At 35.7% G+C, this 20684-nt stretch overlaps 1 protein-coding gene and 1 non-coding gene across 2 annotated transcripts; one reads left to right on the top strand and one right to left on the bottom strand.

Annotated features, from left to right (window-relative positions):
* Positions 1–7964: 7964 nt before the first annotated feature.
* On the bottom strand, positions 7965–8348 carry LOC121174351 (secreted RxLR effector protein 161-like). Its single transcript, XM_041013546.1, has one exon. The coding sequence runs from the start codon at positions 8346–8348 to the stop codon at positions 7965–7967; it is 384 nt and encodes a 127-aa protein (XP_040869480.1).
* Positions 8349–15508: 7160 nt separating this feature from the next.
* On the top strand, positions 15509–15615 carry LOC113000862 (small nucleolar RNA R71). The gene has a single exon (XR_003266183.1). It is a non-coding gene; the product is annotated as a small nucleolar RNA R71 (small nucleolar RNA).
* Positions 15616–20684: the final 5069 nt, after the last annotated feature.

The following is a 20684-nucleotide window of genomic DNA, read 5'->3' as shown; positions in this document are numbered from 1 at the left end:
TGAGTTGAGTCACACCTTCATATTGGAAACACATTTTAATGTAAATACATTTCAGGCATACAAACATCAACAAAGAATATGGAATGCTCCAATGATAAACATCCAATATGAATGAACATAAGTACAACATAACATGTGATCATATCTAAATCAAACAAGGAAAACACTGATGCCATGGGAGACAAATGCAAAAGATTGAACAAACTTTTTCCTGTATAAGATTATTTACTTTTTTATGGATAGCAAAAATATAACATGACAACCAGAAATTTGAGAATAAAAAGCAATTTTACTTTTAGATAAAATAAAACAAGAAAAAGAAAGGCAAGACAAAATATGCACTCAGAACATTTATGAACAACTTATCTGTTCTTTGTTTGAGCTGAATAATTTATCTAAAAGAAAGCCAATAAAGCAACCAAATATGCAAAAATAGATTGGACACTTGCACCTCTCTACTGTTTATTTATTTGATTTTTCCACATGACATGCTCCACAGAAGCAATTTCTACTTGACAATAATATACAGGTGACCCAATTAAAATTAACAATGACTATGTAGAATTACCTTCTCCTGGATGTCTCAATTAAGTCTGAACTTGGTAAAGGCTCACTTTCCAGACTGTAGCCATCAATCATTAGAAGCATCATATCTTCCATAGAGCATTCAATGAAATATTGAAGCGATAGGGTCAATGACCGGTCTACAAGGCAGCAAAAACAAAAAAAATAAGACTTTGTTAAAATCTAGAAAGACAATACTACAACTAATTATTCAAGAACCTAAATGTATTAACGAGTGAACTAATTATAAATATAAGCACAATATTTTTTTGGAAAATATCTTGTTCGTCGAGGGAGTAAGAATATTCAAGAACCTGAATGTATTAACGAGTGAACTAATTATAAATATAAGCACGATATTTTAGAAAAAAAAAATTAAATGGCTCTAAAACTGACCAATAAAGCTAAAATAATTCCCCAGTACAAACCAATTGATCAATCCTAAATCATCCTGAACCTTCCAATAAAAATTAATATACAGGTGCAATTTTCATCATATTCTGTACCACAATAATTGACACCAGCACCTTTCAAATGGCTTCCAATAGAGACTCCAGTATCTGAAGCAGGTGCAATTTTCAAATCAACACGATCATTACTATTTAAAAAGTCATCATCTTGGGCATCATTAGTTGCTAACCTGTCAAAAGCTAACCTGTCATTAGTTTTCAAATCAACATGAACATTACTGATTCTTTTATGTTACAAAAAAAATAAAAAAAGAGCACTCACAAAAATACTTACATTTACCTCACCCTAAAAAGACAAGCAAAAGCTCGAACTGAAACCTATCAAAGACAAGACCTTTGCCAATTCCTTAACACACACACACACAATATATATATATATATAATTATGTATGCTATATTGTGTAAGACATAATTTACAAAAGGGTGCAACACCTATATGTAGTTATGTACAATCACCACCTACAATCTAACTAAAAAATCATTGCCTTTGTTTTTCCTTTAAAAAATTTGAAATTATGTTATTATAATCATATCATAATTAGTCCAATCATGCTCTACAAAACCACTGACAAAACAGTTTATTTATACCGACAAATTGAAAATAAAAACAAAAAGCAACTTTTAAGAACATCAATAGTATACCCTTCCAAAGAATAGTAACCCCATCTATATGACTCTTGAATGTTATACATGCTTTTGACAAGTACATTTTAAGTTCGCAACTTCACGAGGACTCCCCACTAACTTTGTCAATCCATAATTTAAAAATAATATTGGTTCATTTAACCACATAATGAGGCTTTGAAATCTTAAACCTCACAAGTTTGTGACAGAGTTACTGCTATGTTGTCAGGACTCGACATTATTAATACGTCATTTTGCTAAAGATGAAGCAACAAAATTAACCTCCCAGCACTTGTGACATCCTGGAAATTTCTACCCGGAATTTTTGTAAACGGTGCATTTTGTATGATTATATATATATATATATATATATATATATATATATATATATATATATATATATATATATATATATAAGTATTATTCAGCGTATATGCATATATGTTCCTGGTAGAAGTAGGAATAGTGGGGGCAAGATACGTGGGTTAGGCTGATTAAGGAAGAGAAATCCATAACTGGAAGGTTATAGGTTAATTCTCAATTAATTAGTCTAAAAATTATCGTTTTGTGTGTAACTTACAATTTAACAAAACCAACCTCTGAACCACGCTCGGGGTTTCATTCTGAGCGTTTTGATATATATATTGCCTACTTTCGAAAACTGACCCCGACGGACGCAGAGGAACGGGAACCAGAGAAACGACACGCAAACCGAGACAAGATTTTTTTTTAGCGTTGCAAAGGTCAGATTTCTTTCCCTTTTTGTGACTGAGTATGAGTCACATCAAGAGGAAAAAGTGGGCCCTTTTTGCTCCACTCAAATGGAGACATGTGGCATAGTTTAAATAAAATAATAGGAAAAGAGAAAAGTTTTTTTTTAAAACCAAAAAGCAACTCTCTCTCTCCTCACTCAGCCCCAAAAATTTCAGAAGCTCTCTCCCTCTCTCTCACGTAGCTTTCTTCTCCCCTCTCATCCTCCATTGAAGCTTCAACAAAGCTCCAACCTTTGGTCATCATTTCTGCTCCAAATCGCGAAAGGAAGGCATTTTCGGAGTCGTGAAGCGCATCTCTACGTGTGGGACTTCGAAATTTCAGGTTTGGGTAGACTTCTTTCTCACTTGATTTTCGTGGGTATTGGGTTTAGGGAGATATGATGGGTAGTTTAGCTAGGTTTCTGCTTCATGATAGTTATTTGTGAAGGAATTTGTTGAAAGCATGTTGAACTTGCCATGTTTGGTGTGCGTCAAGCTTACCCATTCTGTTTTAGGGTTTTTATGATGATGCTTGTGATGTTTATGTGCTGAAATTGCTTATGGAAAACTGTTAGAGATGAAGGGTAGGGTTAACCTAGGGTTAGAAAGTGAGAATATGGTGTTATGAGTGGAAAAAGAGTGAAGCTTTGAGAGTTGGAAGGCCAAATCTGAATTTAGTGGTATTTAGAGGTTAAAGGGAGTTAATCCTAGTTTGAAATGTCATTTAGGACTTATGAGAAAGTTTGGGCTGTGCAAGGGAGAAAAACAAATGACCAAAGTGAAGGCAAGAGCCATTTCTAGGGTAAAATTGGGTGTTGAGGAGTCAAATTTTGATTCGGCAGAATTTTAGGCGTAAAACCAGTTTGAGCAAGCGTAGATTGATGTTATAGACTTGTGTGAGGTGAGAGTTTGCTCCAAATTTATCCCATTCTCATTTTCACTTCTCAAACCTTGAAAATCCATTAAATTGAGGGGTTTTGGATACCTAGATTTTGAGTTGCTATGGTCTGAGGCTTGTACTTGGGTTAGACATGATTGATACATGATTTGGGACTTGTAGGATTCGATTTGGGCAAAATTGGATGAAGGCAAGAGTGGTTTTCGAAATCTGCACTTTATGCAGAATTTTGCTGTTGAAATGTGCAGCAGAATTTTGTATAAGTGCAGAAAAAAAAATGCTTGTGTATGGCTGGTTGTGAAAAGGGTAGTACATATGGGGTTCTGGACATTTGCTAGCAGATCCCAACAGTCAAAATGTAGACTTATGTACTAGGTACTTCCAGTAAAATTTTCAAGTCGATCCAACGGTGAATGAATTGGAACGAAGGAAATGTTACTGGGGCCTTTAAGTGAGAAAAAGCTGTGATTTTTGGTTTGAGTTTTGGGCAGAGTTTTCTGTCGTTGCCCTGTTTTGCTTGGTTTTGTTAGTTTGTGATGAGTGGATGTTGAATTACTTGGATGTTGTGGAAGCTTGGGAGGATTGATGGGGACTCGGCGTTGAGAGAAACGAGGATAAGGGCTACGTGGGAATACGTGAGCTCAGTTGAAGGTGGGCAACAGGGGATGGTGGGTTTATATGTGATTTGTGGATGTGGAGAATTGTTTTGCACCATCGCCCTATCGTCACCTAGTACCACATGTGATGGGTACCCCATAATCCTACAAGCTTGAAATAAGGAAGTGTGGAAGGGTGAGACTTCCTACTTTTATTCCACACTTCCAAAAGTAGGAAGTCTTACCAAGCTCTTGCATTCCACCAACCTTAACCTTGCACCACCATACACTACCCTTATGGACAAAGAATTAATTGGTGCAAGCAAGAACAAGACAACTCTGATGCCTCTCACTCTTTGTCTTATTCAGATATTCATCAACTACAGCTAGGGAACAATGGCACACACAACATCTTTCACACAAATTCAGGTTGCACCCTATGTTAAGCATGGATTCTGCTTCCATTGACAATAGCTCTTCATCTAACATTGTTGTTTATGATGGTTATGGAGGTGGTGGGGGCTATAATGTGATTCCTATGGGGACTACTACTACTGTTGTTGCAAGTGATGGTGATCAAAATCCAAGAAGCAATCATGGTTTTGGTGATAATGAGATAAAGGCACTTGGTTATGAAAGTGTGTATGGTTCTACAACTGATCCTTATCATGCACATGCAATGAACTTGTATTATCTTACTCAACAGCAACCATCTTCTGTTGATGCAGTGAAGGCTAGTGCATATGATCAAGGATCTGCATGCAATACTTGGGTTCCAACTGCTATTCCAACTCATGCACCAAGGTCTAGTACTAGTATGGCTCTCTGCCATGGTGCTACGCCCTTCTCTTTATTGCATGAATAGGTGGAAAAACTAGGGAAAAGGAAGAGTCACCAAGGTGATTAAAATGATGCATATATTGCTGACTTGGTTCTTCCTGTTTATGAATGAAGTTGCTAATTTGATAGTGTGTGCACTTTTGAAGATGAGGACATATATAGGTTTTCTTTCACTATCTCTAACTAGCAGTATCCTTATTTCACTAAGGTCTAAGTTTAGTCATGGCAGAATCAATTTGCTATGAATTTTGGGAATCGACTTGGATAAGAATGTGTGGACAGATATCATTGGAATGTTTTTATTATCAGCGAGCTTTGTAATTCTGGAATAACAAGGATCATACAAAGCGTGGAGTTTTCCTCAATGTATATGTGTGGCACTTGTTTTTCTTAAACAAATTCTTTCTATGTATTATATGCATGGTAAAGGGTATTAGTGATTTTCTAAAGGTCTGGGATCACATAGTTTTGTTTACGTTTACAGACATTCGATCCGTATATCATTCCATGATATGATTGAATTGATAGGACACAGTTAATTTTCAAATGGAATGACCTACGGTTTATATACATTACTCAAGTTAATTTAGCTAACATCAATAAGTGAAAAATAACATGTTTATATAGTTTCTTTGCTTGTTTGTTTTTAATTATCTGATCTTTTTGTTAGACAAGTGGCCTCAGATATCTTAAGAAGGAGGGCTGAATTAAGATATCAAAGACTATTCCCTAATTAAAAAATTTAATTCTCTTTTTGAATTATTAATGCATCCTTATTATGAATTACTAAAAACACAATTCAAAATAAAACTTCTTTAATGCAAAATATAAATGACAATAAATAAAAGAAGTCTAAGGGAAGAGAGAATACAAACTTAGTTTTATACTAGTTCGACCACACCCTTATGCCTACGTCCAGTCCCCAAGCAACCTGCTTGAGAGTTTCCCTATCTTGTAAAATCCCTTTTACAATGTCTGAACCACACAAGGACAATCATTCCTGTGTGTTTAGATAACCTTACAACAAGAGATCCTCGGTCCCTTAATCAGTTCTCTTGAATAAGAAAAGGTAGAAGAAGAATTCTCTCTTTTAAGAGAAAGATAATACAATGAAGATCGCTCAATGATTCCTTATTGAATTTGCAAGTGTTTTGGCCAAGGAATATTTTTGAGGATAAGACAATTTTGTTTCTGAGAGGATAAGATTTGTTGTACAAAAAAACTCGAAGAATTTTCGTATCCCAAGTCACTTATATATAGGCCTTTGATGGCCATTCAAAAATAGTTGAAAAGATGTGACCGTTGGAAGTTATTTTCGAAAATTCCTTCTAGTAATCGATTACAAGCCTTGTGTAATCAATTACATGCTTTCAAAAATATTTAAAAACATTTAAAAATATTTCAAAAATCATTTTGGCCACTGGTAATCGATTACATCCTCTGGTAATTGATTACCAGATAATAAATACCATATTTTAAAATTTCAAACAAGCATCCTTTGGCCAAACCTTTGCATCATCAATTGGTGAATGCTTTCTAAGACTCTTAAGGACTAACTTCAACATTTATCTTGGATTTCTTGGAGTCTTGTCTTGGATCAAACATGAGAAGCACGTTTCTTTGACATCATCAAAACTTCATGATATATTTGCTTCTACACTTTTGTGCATCATATTCCATTTAATATGAAAATTAACAAAAAAAAAAAAGGTTAGTGATCCTTGGAAACTATGACTATCCTTTCCAAAAGAGTTTTTCAATAATTACTATCATTCACTTAATTTCGAATTCAATTTGACTAAAATTTCCAACTCAACAATCTAGGACTTTCTGCATATATAGGTGTTTACTCTAAACTCTAAGGTAAAACTGCCTTTATCTTTAAACCTCTTGTGTACATTTTTTCTTTGAATAATGAAGGAATCAATTTGATGACTTGAATCAACCATTTTAATTTAAATTTGACTAAAATTAGGCTTCTATACTAACTTCTGGAAGGGATTAAAGACCAACAAATTTATTATCATCATAACAACTAGCATGTCAAGCTAAGATTCAACTGTATATCAACAAAGTTGAAGATATAAAAAAAATATCAAATTAATAAAACATAACCAATATATAAATATAAATATAAATATATTTTACTAATAAAAAACCATACGAACAAGCATGAACCAGAGAAAAATAAGAAATAACCACTGACCCGTTTGCAGCCCAGTAAACAAGGTATCAGCACACGAACCACTAGGTTTCTTCGAAGCTTAACCTAAAAGAAGCTTAAAATAAGCTTAACCTAACAAAGTTAGTAACTCACTAACCTAGTTTATTCGAAGTGAGACCAATCTCAACCTTCACGAACTGCCAGTTCAAGCCGGGTAGTTGGAGTCGTGAAGTTGACCTCCTCTAGTTCAATGGAAGAAGAATAGGGTAGGGTGTTGCTTCAATGTCAAAGAGGTTCAATGGAAGGTGTACGGGGTGCTTGAATGTCAAACAGGCTAGGGTTCATAACAATGAACAAGCTACGGGCGCAAATATGTCAAAGAGGGGCTAGGGTTCATAACAAAGAAAGGAGCAAGCAGAATGTGAACACGCGTGGTTTAATTATTATTTGCTTTATTTTTTTTACAATTACGACGGTTTTTTACTAAAAATCGGTGTAAATTTTATAATACATAGCATTCTAAGGCGGTTTTCAATAACTGCCTTAGAATGTGCATCGTAAAATGCAATTTCTTTCACAATAATTACAAAAATGTCATCGTACCACTTTCTAAAGCGGTTCCCTGTACAACCGTCGTAGATTAGGTGTCGTAAAAAGACTTTTTTTTAGTAGTGATTAGACTAGACGATCACTATGGTCCACCCCATCTCTATCATCCGTTTTCCAACAATCAACAATCTCCACCTTGGTTTAATAACATTTTTGAATTACAAGTAACCCAGTTCATTTCCAGCAATCTACGTTAAGTAGTTCTAGACAATGTATAAACTTGCTTATTAGAACAAACTTCGTGAACATATCAGTTGGATTCTCCTGCGTGTCAACTTTTTGGACTTTGACCTTCTTCTCAGAATGGATGAAGTGGTATTTAATGTCAATGTGTTTAGTTCTCTCATGATGAACTTGATCCTTGGCTAAACAGATTACACTTAGGTTGTCGTAGAAAATAATGGTTTTTTCCTATAAAAACCCAAGATTGCTAATAAGACTTTTTAGCTAGATTCCTTCCTTTGTTGCTTTTTCCAAAGCCATGTACTCTGCCTCTATAGTGGATAAAGCCATTATGGGATTAAGTGTTGCCTTCCAACTGATAAGAGAGTCTCTACTCATAAATGTGTACCTAGTCACAAATCTTCTCACATCCAAGTCTGCAACATAGTCAGAATCTGAGTAACCAGCGAGAGCACAGGACGTGTCTCCATGGTAGATGAGTCCAATATTAGTTGTACGCTTAAGGTACCTGAATATATGTTTCACAACTTTCCAATGTTCCTTCCTAGGATTACCCATATACTTACCCACAACATTGACTGCTTGTGCTAGGTTTGGTCTGGTGCATATGCAAGTACCTAACACCCTTGCATATGGAACACAAGACATGTATTTCTTCTCTAATACTGACTAAGTAGTATTGAGTCCAAATAGACGAGTAGACACTGTTAGGGGAGTACATATTGGTTTTGCGGATGCCATCCCAAAATGATTAAACACTTTATGACTGTATTCCGTCTGACACAGGAAAAAATTCTTCTGGACTCGATCCCTTTGGATATCCATGCCCATAATCTTTTCAGTAGCTCCCAAGTCCTTCATCTTAAGTTCACTACTTAGTAGTGACTTCAACTTCTGAATTGCCAACAAATTTTGAGATGCTCTAGGCATGTCGTCCACATAAAGTAGTGGATAGATGTGGGAACCATCCAACACCTTGCTATGATAAACACATGAGTCATATAGACTTCAGATGTACCCATGAGAGACAAGGACCTCTTCAATCTACATAAAAAAATTTCATTTCCTTCCACCTCAAAAACTTTCAGGTTGTTGCATCAAAATGTCTTTCTCTAGTCTTCCATGGAGAAAGATAGTTTTGACATCAAGTTGCTCTAACTCCATGTCTAGAGTTTCCATTAAGGTCAACAAAACACGTATGGAGGTGTGTCAAACTACTGGAGAAAATATCTCGTTGTAGTTCACTCCTTCCTTTGACTGCAACCTTTAGCTACCAGACATGCTTTATAATGCACAGCTTCTTCAGTGGACGACCCAAATTTCTTCTTGAAGATCCACTTGCACCCCACTACTCGTCTGCCTTTAGGTAGCTCAACTAAATCCCAAGTCTAGTTCTTATGAAGGGATTCCATCTTTTTATTCATAACCATTGTCCATTCCTCAAATTTAGAATAGGAAATTCCTGATAAGTGGTTGGTTTGAATGAATCAATTTCTTTTGCTACCTATAACGCATAAGACACTATATCAAAGGCATATCTTTTAAGAGCTCTGATTTGCCTTTGTGACTTTTTGGGTGTTGTGGTTTTAGGTTGCTTTAGATGGTTTTGGCTCATATAGTTAGTCCCCTCAACTGGTGTTGAATTCTGATGTTAAGGGTGCATTTGAAGATCCTAATCAATCTCATCAGGTGCTTCAAACTACTTTTGATCACTAATATTTCTAATTGTGGAGCTCTAAAACTCCATCTGCTTAGTGCCATCTTCAGTCTTGTCCAAATCTTCATAAGATTTAGAATGCAACATAGAGAGTTTGTCAAAGACAACATCTATACTCAAAATGAAATTTCTTTCAAATGGAGACCAGACTTGGAATCCTTTGACTCTATCTTCATAGTCCATAAAGAATCCCTTCTTGGCTTTGGGCTCCAGCTTACCTTCTGATCAAGGTCGTACCTGAATCAAATAAACAATTAAAATGTAGTAACTAGGAAGTGATCCTATGTCGTTTCCCAAAGAGCAATGATACACCAAATGTTCATGACAGATAGTAGAAAAATAGTAATGAATTGGGGGGGGGGGGGGGGTTGTTTGCTTTTGTAAATTAAATAGCGAATAAACGTGAATTAGAAAATATCAGAATTAAAACACGTTGTTTCCCCTTGATTCACAAGCAAATCTCTTATCCTAGGTTACGAGAGTTTATCCTTATTCAATTCAACCACTTAATCCAACCCTAAATTAAATTACTAAGCGAAATTCAACATAAGACATTCATTATGTGATTAAGCAACACATACACCAATTACTCATAAACGATCATTAAGCATGAACGTAAATTAAGCGCAGAGACAATTAATCAAGCACTAAGCAAGCATGAATTAATAGCAACAAATTCAAAGTAATTAGTGAAGAGGAAAAAATTGAACAGAATTTAACAATAATAATAGAACCTCAAAGAGAACTGTGCTTGATCCTCAAGAGAAAACAACGCTGGGGACTTAGCCTTCCATTAATCAATAGAGAATGAAATTATAGATTGAAGAACGAAATTTCATTACTAAAACGAAAACTCAAAACTGGAATTGCAAAACGCAAAAAAAAAAAGAGAAAGAGAAGGGAAAGAGAAGAGAAAGAGAAGAGAGGCCTAAACTAGAACCTTGGTGCTGTTATATAATTTTTCCAGCCCCAAAGCTTACAAATCTGTTTTAAATCCAAGCTCATAAATAAAATCAAATCAAATCTAGATAAGATAAGATAAGATCTAGATGAAATAATATCTAGATGAGATCAAATAATATCTAGATGAGATCAAATCTAAATAATATCTAGATAAGATAAAATCTTGTAGAATAAAATAGTCTGCCCTCTTCAAGTCCAATTCCAATTTTGGATTCAAGCCCAATGCTTTATTAATTCCTGAAATTAGATTAAAAACATCAAATTAGCTGAATGTGCCCAAATAATAAAACTGCCTAATTAATTTGACAATTAAGATTAATCAGTACTTAAAATGGTGCAAAAAGGGTTAAGAAATAGGAGAAAATAATGGCACATCAAAACCCCCCATACTTAGCCTTTTGCACTCCTGGACAAAATGAAATAAAGAACAAAATCCAAGGATATCAAAGAGAGACAAACAAAAACATTTACATATTTCTCAATGAACATCAAGGAATGAAAGAAATGGGTAACATCTAACATGAAGAGATCCAGAGTCAAGACATTCGTGAAAATCATCCAAGCAACCCAATCATGGCAAAATAATTAATCAGCTCAAGAATGAAAGTGATAAAGCCTCACAAGAAATACACTCTATCTCTCAAGTGTCTAGGCTACTGTTTACTCTAGAAGCACCCATGAAAACAAACACCACATAGGCTTGGAAAAATTCTAAAATTGACAACAACTTGACAAACACATGCACATGAGGATCAAAAGGTCTTTAAAGGTTGTAATGGGGCCAAGGACAAAGTAGGGAAGAAAAATATGGAATAAGTAGCTAAATCCCAAAGGAATAGAGGAGCAATGGGGAATAAGTGGAAATTAAGCACAAGTAGTAAACCCAAACCCTCTAATATCAACAAAATCAACCAAGGCTCCCAAATCAAGTCCTCATTTATTCAACTTCACTTCTTTTTTTTTTTTTTTGAACAGTACGAATTAGCAGAATTTGCAGCAATTGAATTTTTTTTTTAATAGTAGGAATTTGAAGATTAAAGCAAGAACTAGGCAATATACAGATACATCAAGCATGGCCAAAATAAAACATTAAGCATGGCCAAAAATCATATCTTCCAATGAAACATACCCCCCACACTTATTCCCAACTTATTCCCAAAACAATTCCAAAGCTCCAAAATTCCTTAAGGGTAAGGTGATATCATGGTTTTTCACTTAAGGCTTATAATGAGCTTCAAAACAAAGAAAGGGGAACATAGGCTCAAAGGGGATATCAAAGGAATTAATTCAAGGTAAGTCCATTTGGCTAGAAGTTTATAAGAACAAAATTGCCTAAATCATTTCCAAATATGCATGTGAATTAGGAAGCATCAACAAGAATCAAGCCAAGGCTATTGTGCAAGCAATCAATGGGGCAAAACACACCAAAAGATTATGATGATGGATGGCTCAAATTCTCACAAAGGTAAACTTATCACTTTCAAATTGAGCTTTCAAAACTATCATGACATGTAGAGGAAAAACAAGGATTTCAAATCACAAAATGTCAAGAGACTTTTATTTTCAGAACAATTACCCATTTCTTGAACATATCCTATAATTCAAAGAAAAATATGCAAAGTTGTACATGCAAATAGAATTGACCTAAAATATTAAACTAGAAACCCAACAAAACTAACCAAACTAACAAATTTAACACAAACAAAACTAACAAAACTAGCAAAACCAAAACCAAAGAACACTCCCCCCATACTTAAACAACACATTGTCCTCAATGTAGCACAATTAAAAGATTAAAAGCAATTAAACCATCAAATAGAATCGGAAAAATGTAATAAAAGTAAAGAAGGAGATAGTAAAAGGAGAACTCCCTAAGTCATGGTGGAAAAGATGTAAGCTGAAGTAAGGAGATCTTTTGAGCAAGGACAACCCCCAATGTGTAATTGGATGCATCGCACATTAGCTCAAATGGGGCTGTCCAATCAGATGCCTGAATGATAGGGGTGGTAGTCAGTGCTCTTTTGAGGCAATGAAAGGCCTTTTTGCATTTATCATTAAAGTCAAACTCCACCTCCTTTTGCAACAAGTTGGATAATGGAAGAGCTACCTTACTAAAATCTCTTATAAAGCGCTTGTAGAATCCTGCATGGCCAAGAAAAGATCACACCTCTCGCACGCAAGAGGGGTAAGGCAATTGTGAAATAACAAAAAGTTTGGCAAGATCTACTTCAATGCCCTTATTGGAAATAATGTGGCCTAAAACTATACCTTGCTCAACCATAAAATGACATTTTTCAAAATTTAGAACAAGGTTAGTTTCAGTGCATCTATTCAAAACCTTTTCCAAACTCTCCAAACAAACATCAAAAGAGGATCCATATACAATGAAATCATCCATAAACACCTCTATGCAATTTTCTAAAAAATCACTAAAAATACTAATCATGCACCGCTGGAAGGTACCAAGGGCATTGCATAGGCCGAAAGGCATCCTCCTATAGACAAAAGTGCCGAAGGGGCAGGTGAATGTGGTCTTTTCCTGATCCTCAAGAGCAATAGTGATTTGCATATAACCAGAAAAACCATCAAGGAAACAGTAGTGAGATTTACCCACCAGACGTTCAAGCATCTAGTCAATGAATGGCAGTGGAAAATGGTCCTTTTTGGTAACCTGGTTCAGCCTCCTATAGTCGATGCAGACTCTCCAAGTAATCTGCACCTGAGTAGGAATCAGCTCCTCCTTCTCATTTTTTATCACGGTGAGACCGGTTTTCTTTGGGACTACCTGGACGGGACTCACCCATTGGTTGTCAGAGATAGGATAAATGATTCCAGCTTGCAAAAGCTTGGTTGCCTCCTTCTTCACTACATCAAGAATTACCGGGTTGAGTCTTCTTTGTGGCTGTCTTACTGGTTTAGCCCCATCCTCTAAATTTATCCGATGCATACATGTGGATGGGCTAATACTAGGAATGTCTACCAGGGTCCAACCTATAGCCTTCTTATGCTTCTTGAGAACTAATAACAACTTCACCTCTTGCTCATCAGCCAGGGAGGCAGATATAATTACTGGAAAACTTTTGCTATCATCCAAGTAAGCATATTTTAAATTTGATGGTAAAGGCTTCAATTCTAGTGTGGCCGGCTGGATAGTAGTAGAAAGAGATGGTTTCTCAGCCTGTACCTCATAAAGAAAGTCAGAAGTATGTGTACTTCCTGAAACCTGGTTAGTTCTATCTGACTTTATAAAATCAATCTCAAGAGGTAAAACATCAGACATGTAATCAATATCAAAATCAGATTCATTCTCAGCATCAAATTCAGACATATGATCAAGTACAAATTCAGATTCAATGCATGAAGAGTGGCAGACATGCAGATTAGAATGAAGATCAGTCATGTATTCGTCAACAATAGGGTCAATTATTTCAACACGAAATACAGAAAGATCTTCAGATGGGTGTTTCATAGCATCAAGAATATTAAAATTAACAATTATATCACCAAACTCCATAGATAGTGTGCCTGCATATACATCTATCTTAGTTCTAACAGTTTTCATAAAAGGTCTACCTAAAATAATGGGAACTGATCCTTTAGAAAATCCCTCCTCCATATTCAAAATATAAAAATCAACAGGGAAAATCAGTTCACCAACTCTAACTAAGACATCCTCTATGAAACCAGCAGGATAGGCAACACTTCTATTAGCTAAATGAATTACCACATCAGTTGACTGCAAGGGACCAAGAGATAGAGAATTAAAAATAGACAGAGGCATCACACTAACAGAAGCTCCTAAATCTAGCATGGCATTGTCAAACTTATTGTTACCTATAATACAAGGTATGCTGAATGTACCTGGATCTTTACATTTTTCAGGGATTTGGGGAACAAATTTACCAATCAATGCGGAGACATTTCTGCCCATACTAATTCTTTCACTTCCTTTAAGCTTCCGCTTATTAGTGCACAACTCCTTCAAGAATTTAGCATATCTTGGAATTTTCTTTATTGCATCCAGCAGAGGTATGTTTACTTCTACTTTTCTAAATGTTTCCAAGATCTCCTTCTCTGTCTCTTCTATTTTTTTGTTGGAAATTGCTCTTGGAGGGAATGGAAGAGGGATATGCTGCTTCTCATAGAAATTGTTAGGTAACTTACTCTTTACATTTTCGTTTTTGGCATCATCTTTTTCTGGAGTAGAGTGAGGTTGGGCAGGTTCATTTGCTGGTTGAGGTTCTTGACACTGCTTTCCCGATCTCAATGTAATGACACTCACATTTTGGGATTTTGGACAGATTGAGAAGGTAATCTGTCAGAATTCTGGGACTGTTGTTGATTTAACTGTGTAGCCAATTGTCCCATCTGATTAGTTAAGCTCTGAATGGAGGCTCTGGTCTCTTGTTGAAACTGCATGTTTTGCATAGTCATTTGCCTCACAAGTTCTTCAAGGGAAGGTTGCGGAGGAGCCTCAACTGTTTGCTGTTTCTAGGGCTGTTGCTGTTGTTGCAGCTACATTGGTGGAGGAACGTATGGTCTACTTGGGCCAGCAACATTTTGAAAATAAGGTTGTTGTTGCTACTGTTGTGAAGGATTCGACCATCTAAGGTTGGGATGATTCCTCCACCCGGGATTGTACCTGTTGCTGGAGAGGTCATAATTGTTCTGTTGTGGCTGATTTTTCTGTTGAGGTTGAGGAGGTCTGATGTAGATATTTGCAGCATAAGCTTCAGGCTGTTCAATTGCTTCAAATTGTTGCACAGAAGGGCAAAGGTCTGTGTGGTGGTCGGCAGAGGAGCATAAACCACAGAGTCTGGCGACAGGTGCAGATTTTTTATTCATGGCCAGTTGGGTTACTAGGTTAACCAAGGCATCTAGTTTACCTTCAAGCTTCTTAGTCTCGGCTGATGAAGATGAATTCGTGGCTACTTCATGCACTCCTCTAATGACAATAGCATCACTTCTGGCACTAAATTGCTGGGAGTTTGAAGTCATCTTCTCAATTAAATTTCTGGCTTCAGCAGGGGTCATGTCTCTAAGGGCTCCACCACTGGCAGCATCTATCATACTTCTCTCCATGTTACTGAGTCCTTCATAAAAATATTGGAGGAGAAGCTGCTCAGAAATCTGGTGGTGAGGGCAACTGGCACATAGTTTCTTAAATCTCTCCCAGTATTCATATAAGCTCTCTCCACTGAGTTGTCTAATGCTTGAAATATCCTTTCTGATGGTCGTGGTCCTGGAAGCAGGGAAATTTTTTTCTAAGAATACTCTCTTGAGGTCATCCTAGCTCGTGATGGACCATGGAGCAAGGTAATAAAGTCAGTCCTTTGCCACTCCCTCTAAAGAATAAGGAAAGGCCTTCGGAAATATATGATCCTCCTGGACATCTGGGGGTTTCATGGTGGAGCAGACAATATGGAATTCTTTCAGATGTTTGTGCGGGTCTTCACCTGCAAGGCCATGAAACTTTGGAAGCCAATGGATCAGTCCAGTTTTAAGAACATATGGGACATCCTCATCAGGGTATTGGATGCACAAGCTTTCGTAGGTGAAATCAGGTGCAGCCATTTCCCTTAGAGTCCTCTCATGGGGTGGAGGTTGTGCCATGTTCTTAGAACGTTCAAAATCAGAATGTTCAAAACTATAATGCTCAAAGTCAGGATGTTCAAAATTATCAACCACAAAATGCTCAGTCTCACCAATAACAGAATGCTCAGGATGCTCAAAAGGTACATAATGATGCCTAAATAATCTATGAAATGTCCTATCTATCTCAGGATCAAAGGGTTGTAGGTCAGATGGATTGCCTCTAGTCATACACTACATTCAGCATGCACAACTAGTTGTCTTCTTATGCAAGTAACAGTGTAGGTTTGAACTACAGCTACCATCAAATGATATCCAAATAACTTGAAATTTTATGAGCAACACCCTAAAATCATGAAAAGATAGCAAAACAATTTTCAAACAAAAATTCAAAGTCTAACTATGGAAACTACCTAAGGAAAGTTTAGAAAAATAAAACAATAAAACTTGAAAAATAAAAAAAAAAATAAAAACTAGTAAACAGACGATTTTGGCTGGCAAGAGACCTCAGCCAGCCTTTGGCTGGTTCCCACAATATGGGATAATTTTTCTACCCCAAATACATATATAATAATAGTCATTCTGATACCCGGAGCAAAAGTTATGGTCGTTTGAAGTTTTGACAAAAATCAAATTCACTACTTTTTTGGAACTTTCAAATCTGACCAAACTAAGGGCTCCAACTATTTTTCCCACAAAATATGGATCAAAAGAACCTACCACACCAAAATTCAGCCAAAAATAACAACCCAAACTATCAAAATAAAAATCGCCAATTAAATTGTCAGCAGTAGTCAATAATTCAGTCGCTAAGGGATTTGCACTGTTACTCTGTTTTCCAGATAAGAAAAAGTGGTCGCTAAATCCATCACAAAACACTATTCATAGCAAAACACAAAAATTGAAACAGGGAAAGCACTGAACAGAAAAACTAAAACAAAACACCACACTAAACAAAATAACAAGGCACTAAACAACACTAACACAACACGAAAACTTAAAACAACTAAACATAAAACACGAATCACTAGCTATTATGAACCTTTGGACATTGCTCCCCGGCAACGGCACCAAATTTGATCGAGGCCGAACCCGAATCAAATAAACAATTAAAATGTAGTAACTAGGAAGTGATCCTAGGTCGTTTCCCAACGAGCAATAATACACCAAATGTTCATGACAGATAGTAGAAAAATAGTAACGAATTGGGGGGGGGGGGTTGTTTGCTTTTGTAAATTAAACAGCGAATAAATGTGAATTGGAAAATATCAGAACTAAAACACGTTGTTTCCCCTTGATTCACAAGAAAATCTCTTATCCTAGGTTACGAGAGTTTATCCTTATTTAGTTCAACCACTTAATCCAACCCTAAATTAAATTAATAAGCGAAATTCAACATAAGACATTCATTATGTGATTAAGCAACACATACACCAATTACTCATAAACGATCATTAAGCATGAACGTAAATTAAGCGCAGAGACAATTAATCAAGCACTAAGCAAGCATGAATTAATAGCAACAAATTCAAAGTAATTAGTGAAGAGGAAAAAACTGAACAGAATTTAACAATAATAATAGAACCTCAAAGAGAACTGTGCTTGATCCTCAAGAGAAAACAGTGCTGGGGACTTAGCCTTCCATTAATCAATAGAGAATGAAATTATAGATTGAAGAACGAAATTTTATTGCTAAAACGAAAACTCAAAACTGGAATTGCAAAATGAAAAAAAAAAAAAGAGAAGGGAAAGAGAAGAGAGGCCTAAACTAGAACCTTGGTGCTGTTATATAATTTTTCCAGCCCCAAAGCTTACAAATCTGTTTTAAATCCAAGCTCATAAATAAAATCAAATCAAATCTAGATAAGATAAGATAAGATCTAGATGAAATGATATCTAGATGAGACTAAATCTAAATAATATCTAGATAAGATAAAGTCTAGATAAGATAAAATCTTGTAGAATAAAATAGTCTGCCCTCTTCAAGTCCAAGCCCAATTCTGGATTCAAGCCCAATGCTTCATTAATTCCTGAAATTAGATTAAAAACATCAAATTAGTTGAATGGGCCCAAATAATAAAACTGCCTAATTAATTTGACAATTAAGATTAATCAGTACTTAAAATGGTGCAAAAAGGGTTAAGAAATGGGAGAAAATAATGGCACATCACCTTCACTTATGTGATAGTATGCCTAACTTCCAAACACCTTCAACATTGACTATACAATTGGTTTGTTAGACCATACCTCAATAGGGGTCTTGAATTCTTGAAAAATTTGAAGAGTAATCATCGATGATGGAGAGTAAATACCTTGCTCACCCAGTGATTGAACTCTCAAAGGCCCTTAATAGTCACAATGAGAGTAGTCCAACATGGCATTGGTTGTGTGCACAACCTTTGGAAACTTTTTTTGATGTTGTTTCCCATAGATGCAATGCTCACAAAATTGAAGGGGTTCCACCTTGTGATCTCTAAGTAAGCCTCGCTTGCTCAGAATATCCAAACCTTTTTCACTAATACGACCCAAACGTAGATGCCACAGAGAATTATTAAACAAACCTTTGGACACAAGGCTTCTAGATTATGAAATAGCAGAGACAAAGCCTATCACAATGGACCCTTAAAGGATGTACGGATTTCCTTGATTGGTTCCTTGCATTTGCGCATACTTCCTTTTCCTTCTAATCTACATAACTCCACCTTCAACCCAACAAGAAAAACCTTTCGAATCCATGGCATCCACAGATGCAAGATTTTTCTTAAGCTCTAGAACATGATTGACTTCAATCAAGGTTCTAACAAAACCATCATGCATTTTGATTCGTACAAAACCTATACTAACAGACTCATATGGAGCATTGTTACCCATGAGGATGTTACCACCATACATTTTCTCATATGTCACAAATCAATGTTTGTGTGGACACATATGATAAGAACAACTTGAGTTCAGTACCTATTGTTCAAAATGTTGTTGTAGTTGTTCACAAACAACCATAACCAAATCAATTTCTGATGAGGACTCATTCTGAACAAGAGCAACAACAAAATCTTTCTTTGGACAATCTCGCTTCCAGTGACCCGGTTCTTTGCAATAATTACAAATGTCCTTAGGATAAACTCTGCTCTTCTTGCCACCTTTTCCTTTCTTATTCTTCTGCCCTCTAGCAAAATCATTCACCAATAATCCGGATGTAGAGGCTTCATCACCATTCCTAGACACCTTTAGTCGAAGCTCTCTAGAATAGAGATTGGACTTGACTTCTTCAAGTGTAATGGAGTCCTTGCCTACACTAAGATAACTCACAAAATTCTCATAGGAAGGAAGAAGATAGGCTAATATAATCATTGTCAGATCTTTGTCTTCCATTTTGACATCAATGTCATGTAGCTCCATTAGAACAAAGTTTAGCTCATCAAGATGTTTTGTCAATGGTGTACCTTCCTTCATTCAGAGGCCAAAAGTATGTTATTTTAGAAGCAAATTGTTACAAATTGATTTCATCATGAAGAGTTTCTCCAATTTGAGTCAAAGTCAAACATCAGTTAGTTCTTTAGAAACTTCATAAAAAAGCTCATCATATATAGATAAGAGAATTAGAAAATGCTTCTTTTCCTCTTGTAACTCAAGCATTGACTTGTCAATCTTTGACGATTGACCGAAGAGAAGAGCCCAAATGCCTTGTTTTTTCAACTAGGCTCGTATCTTGATCCCCCAAAGGTTGAAGCTATTCTTCCCTGTGAATTTCTCAATCTTGATTGTGTTGATTATCTTCTTGATAGAATCTTGAAGACATAACACGGCTAGATAACAAACAAAATGGTTTATCACTAATGACTTGATTTACCACGAAATTATTGCAGAACTAATCTTGAACCAAAGATCTAAATACCAATTTGTTGGGAAGATTCTAGAAATTCTATGCATATAGGGAAGCACAAATGATAGAAGGAGAAGAGAAATATCCTGTAAAATTGTTAAGTTTATTGCGAATAATAGAATTTACAATGAAAGGGTTCAAAGCACTCTTAAGCTCTCTGAACCCAGAATACAAAGCTCTTTATAAAGGAAACAACAACTAATTGTTTAACTGAGAATGATTACAGTAAAAAAAATAGTTATAGTTACAACAAACCTATGTTAATGAACCACCATACGGGACGCTCCCTTCTATGTGATTGGATGATCCACTAGATTATAGAAGATTGGACAACCTATATAGAAGACAAGAGTATTGGATCAAATGATCATTGTCATCCATCCCATCTCTATTTTTCTAATTCTAGCTTTCTAATTCTAGCTTTCTAATTATAAGCACTACTCAATTTTACTTGCCTAATTCTAAGCATTAGCACTAGTCAATTTTCTTTAATGGTTTTAATTTCAAGTATGTTTCTAACTTCTTCCTTGTAAAATATTTCAGAACTTTTTGCTATGTTTCTATTACAGTACTACTGTTTAAATCCTTTATACAAACACAACCAAGTTAGGCTTCCCTCTAATCTAACTGCTATGAGATCATCGATTTCGTTAGTCTACCGTGATGTATATATTGGCTTTAGTATATTTGATTTATCTCTTATTTCTTAGTATGCTCCAAAGTTTCAATGTAGACCAATTACTAATATTAGAATAGTATATTGTAAATTAGAAAGAAGTCATATGTGTTTCAATTTGAATTGTAAATTTTGCATAAGTCATAGACTCTT

The sequence above is a fragment of the Glycine max genome, chromosome 20 (assembly GCF_000004515.6).
Source record: "Glycine max cultivar Williams 82 chromosome 20, Glycine_max_v4.0, whole genome shotgun sequence".
Classification (NCBI taxonomy): Eukaryota; Viridiplantae; Streptophyta; class Magnoliopsida; order Fabales; family Fabaceae; genus Glycine; species Glycine max.
This window is presented reverse-complemented; position numbering and strand designations above follow the sequence as displayed.

Bases quoted from the DNA above. Each gene is read 5' to 3' on its own strand.
- LOC121174351 (XM_041013546.1), bottom strand. From the start codon at position 8,348: ATGTCTTGTGTTCCATATGCAAGGGTGTTAGGTACTTGCATATGCACC.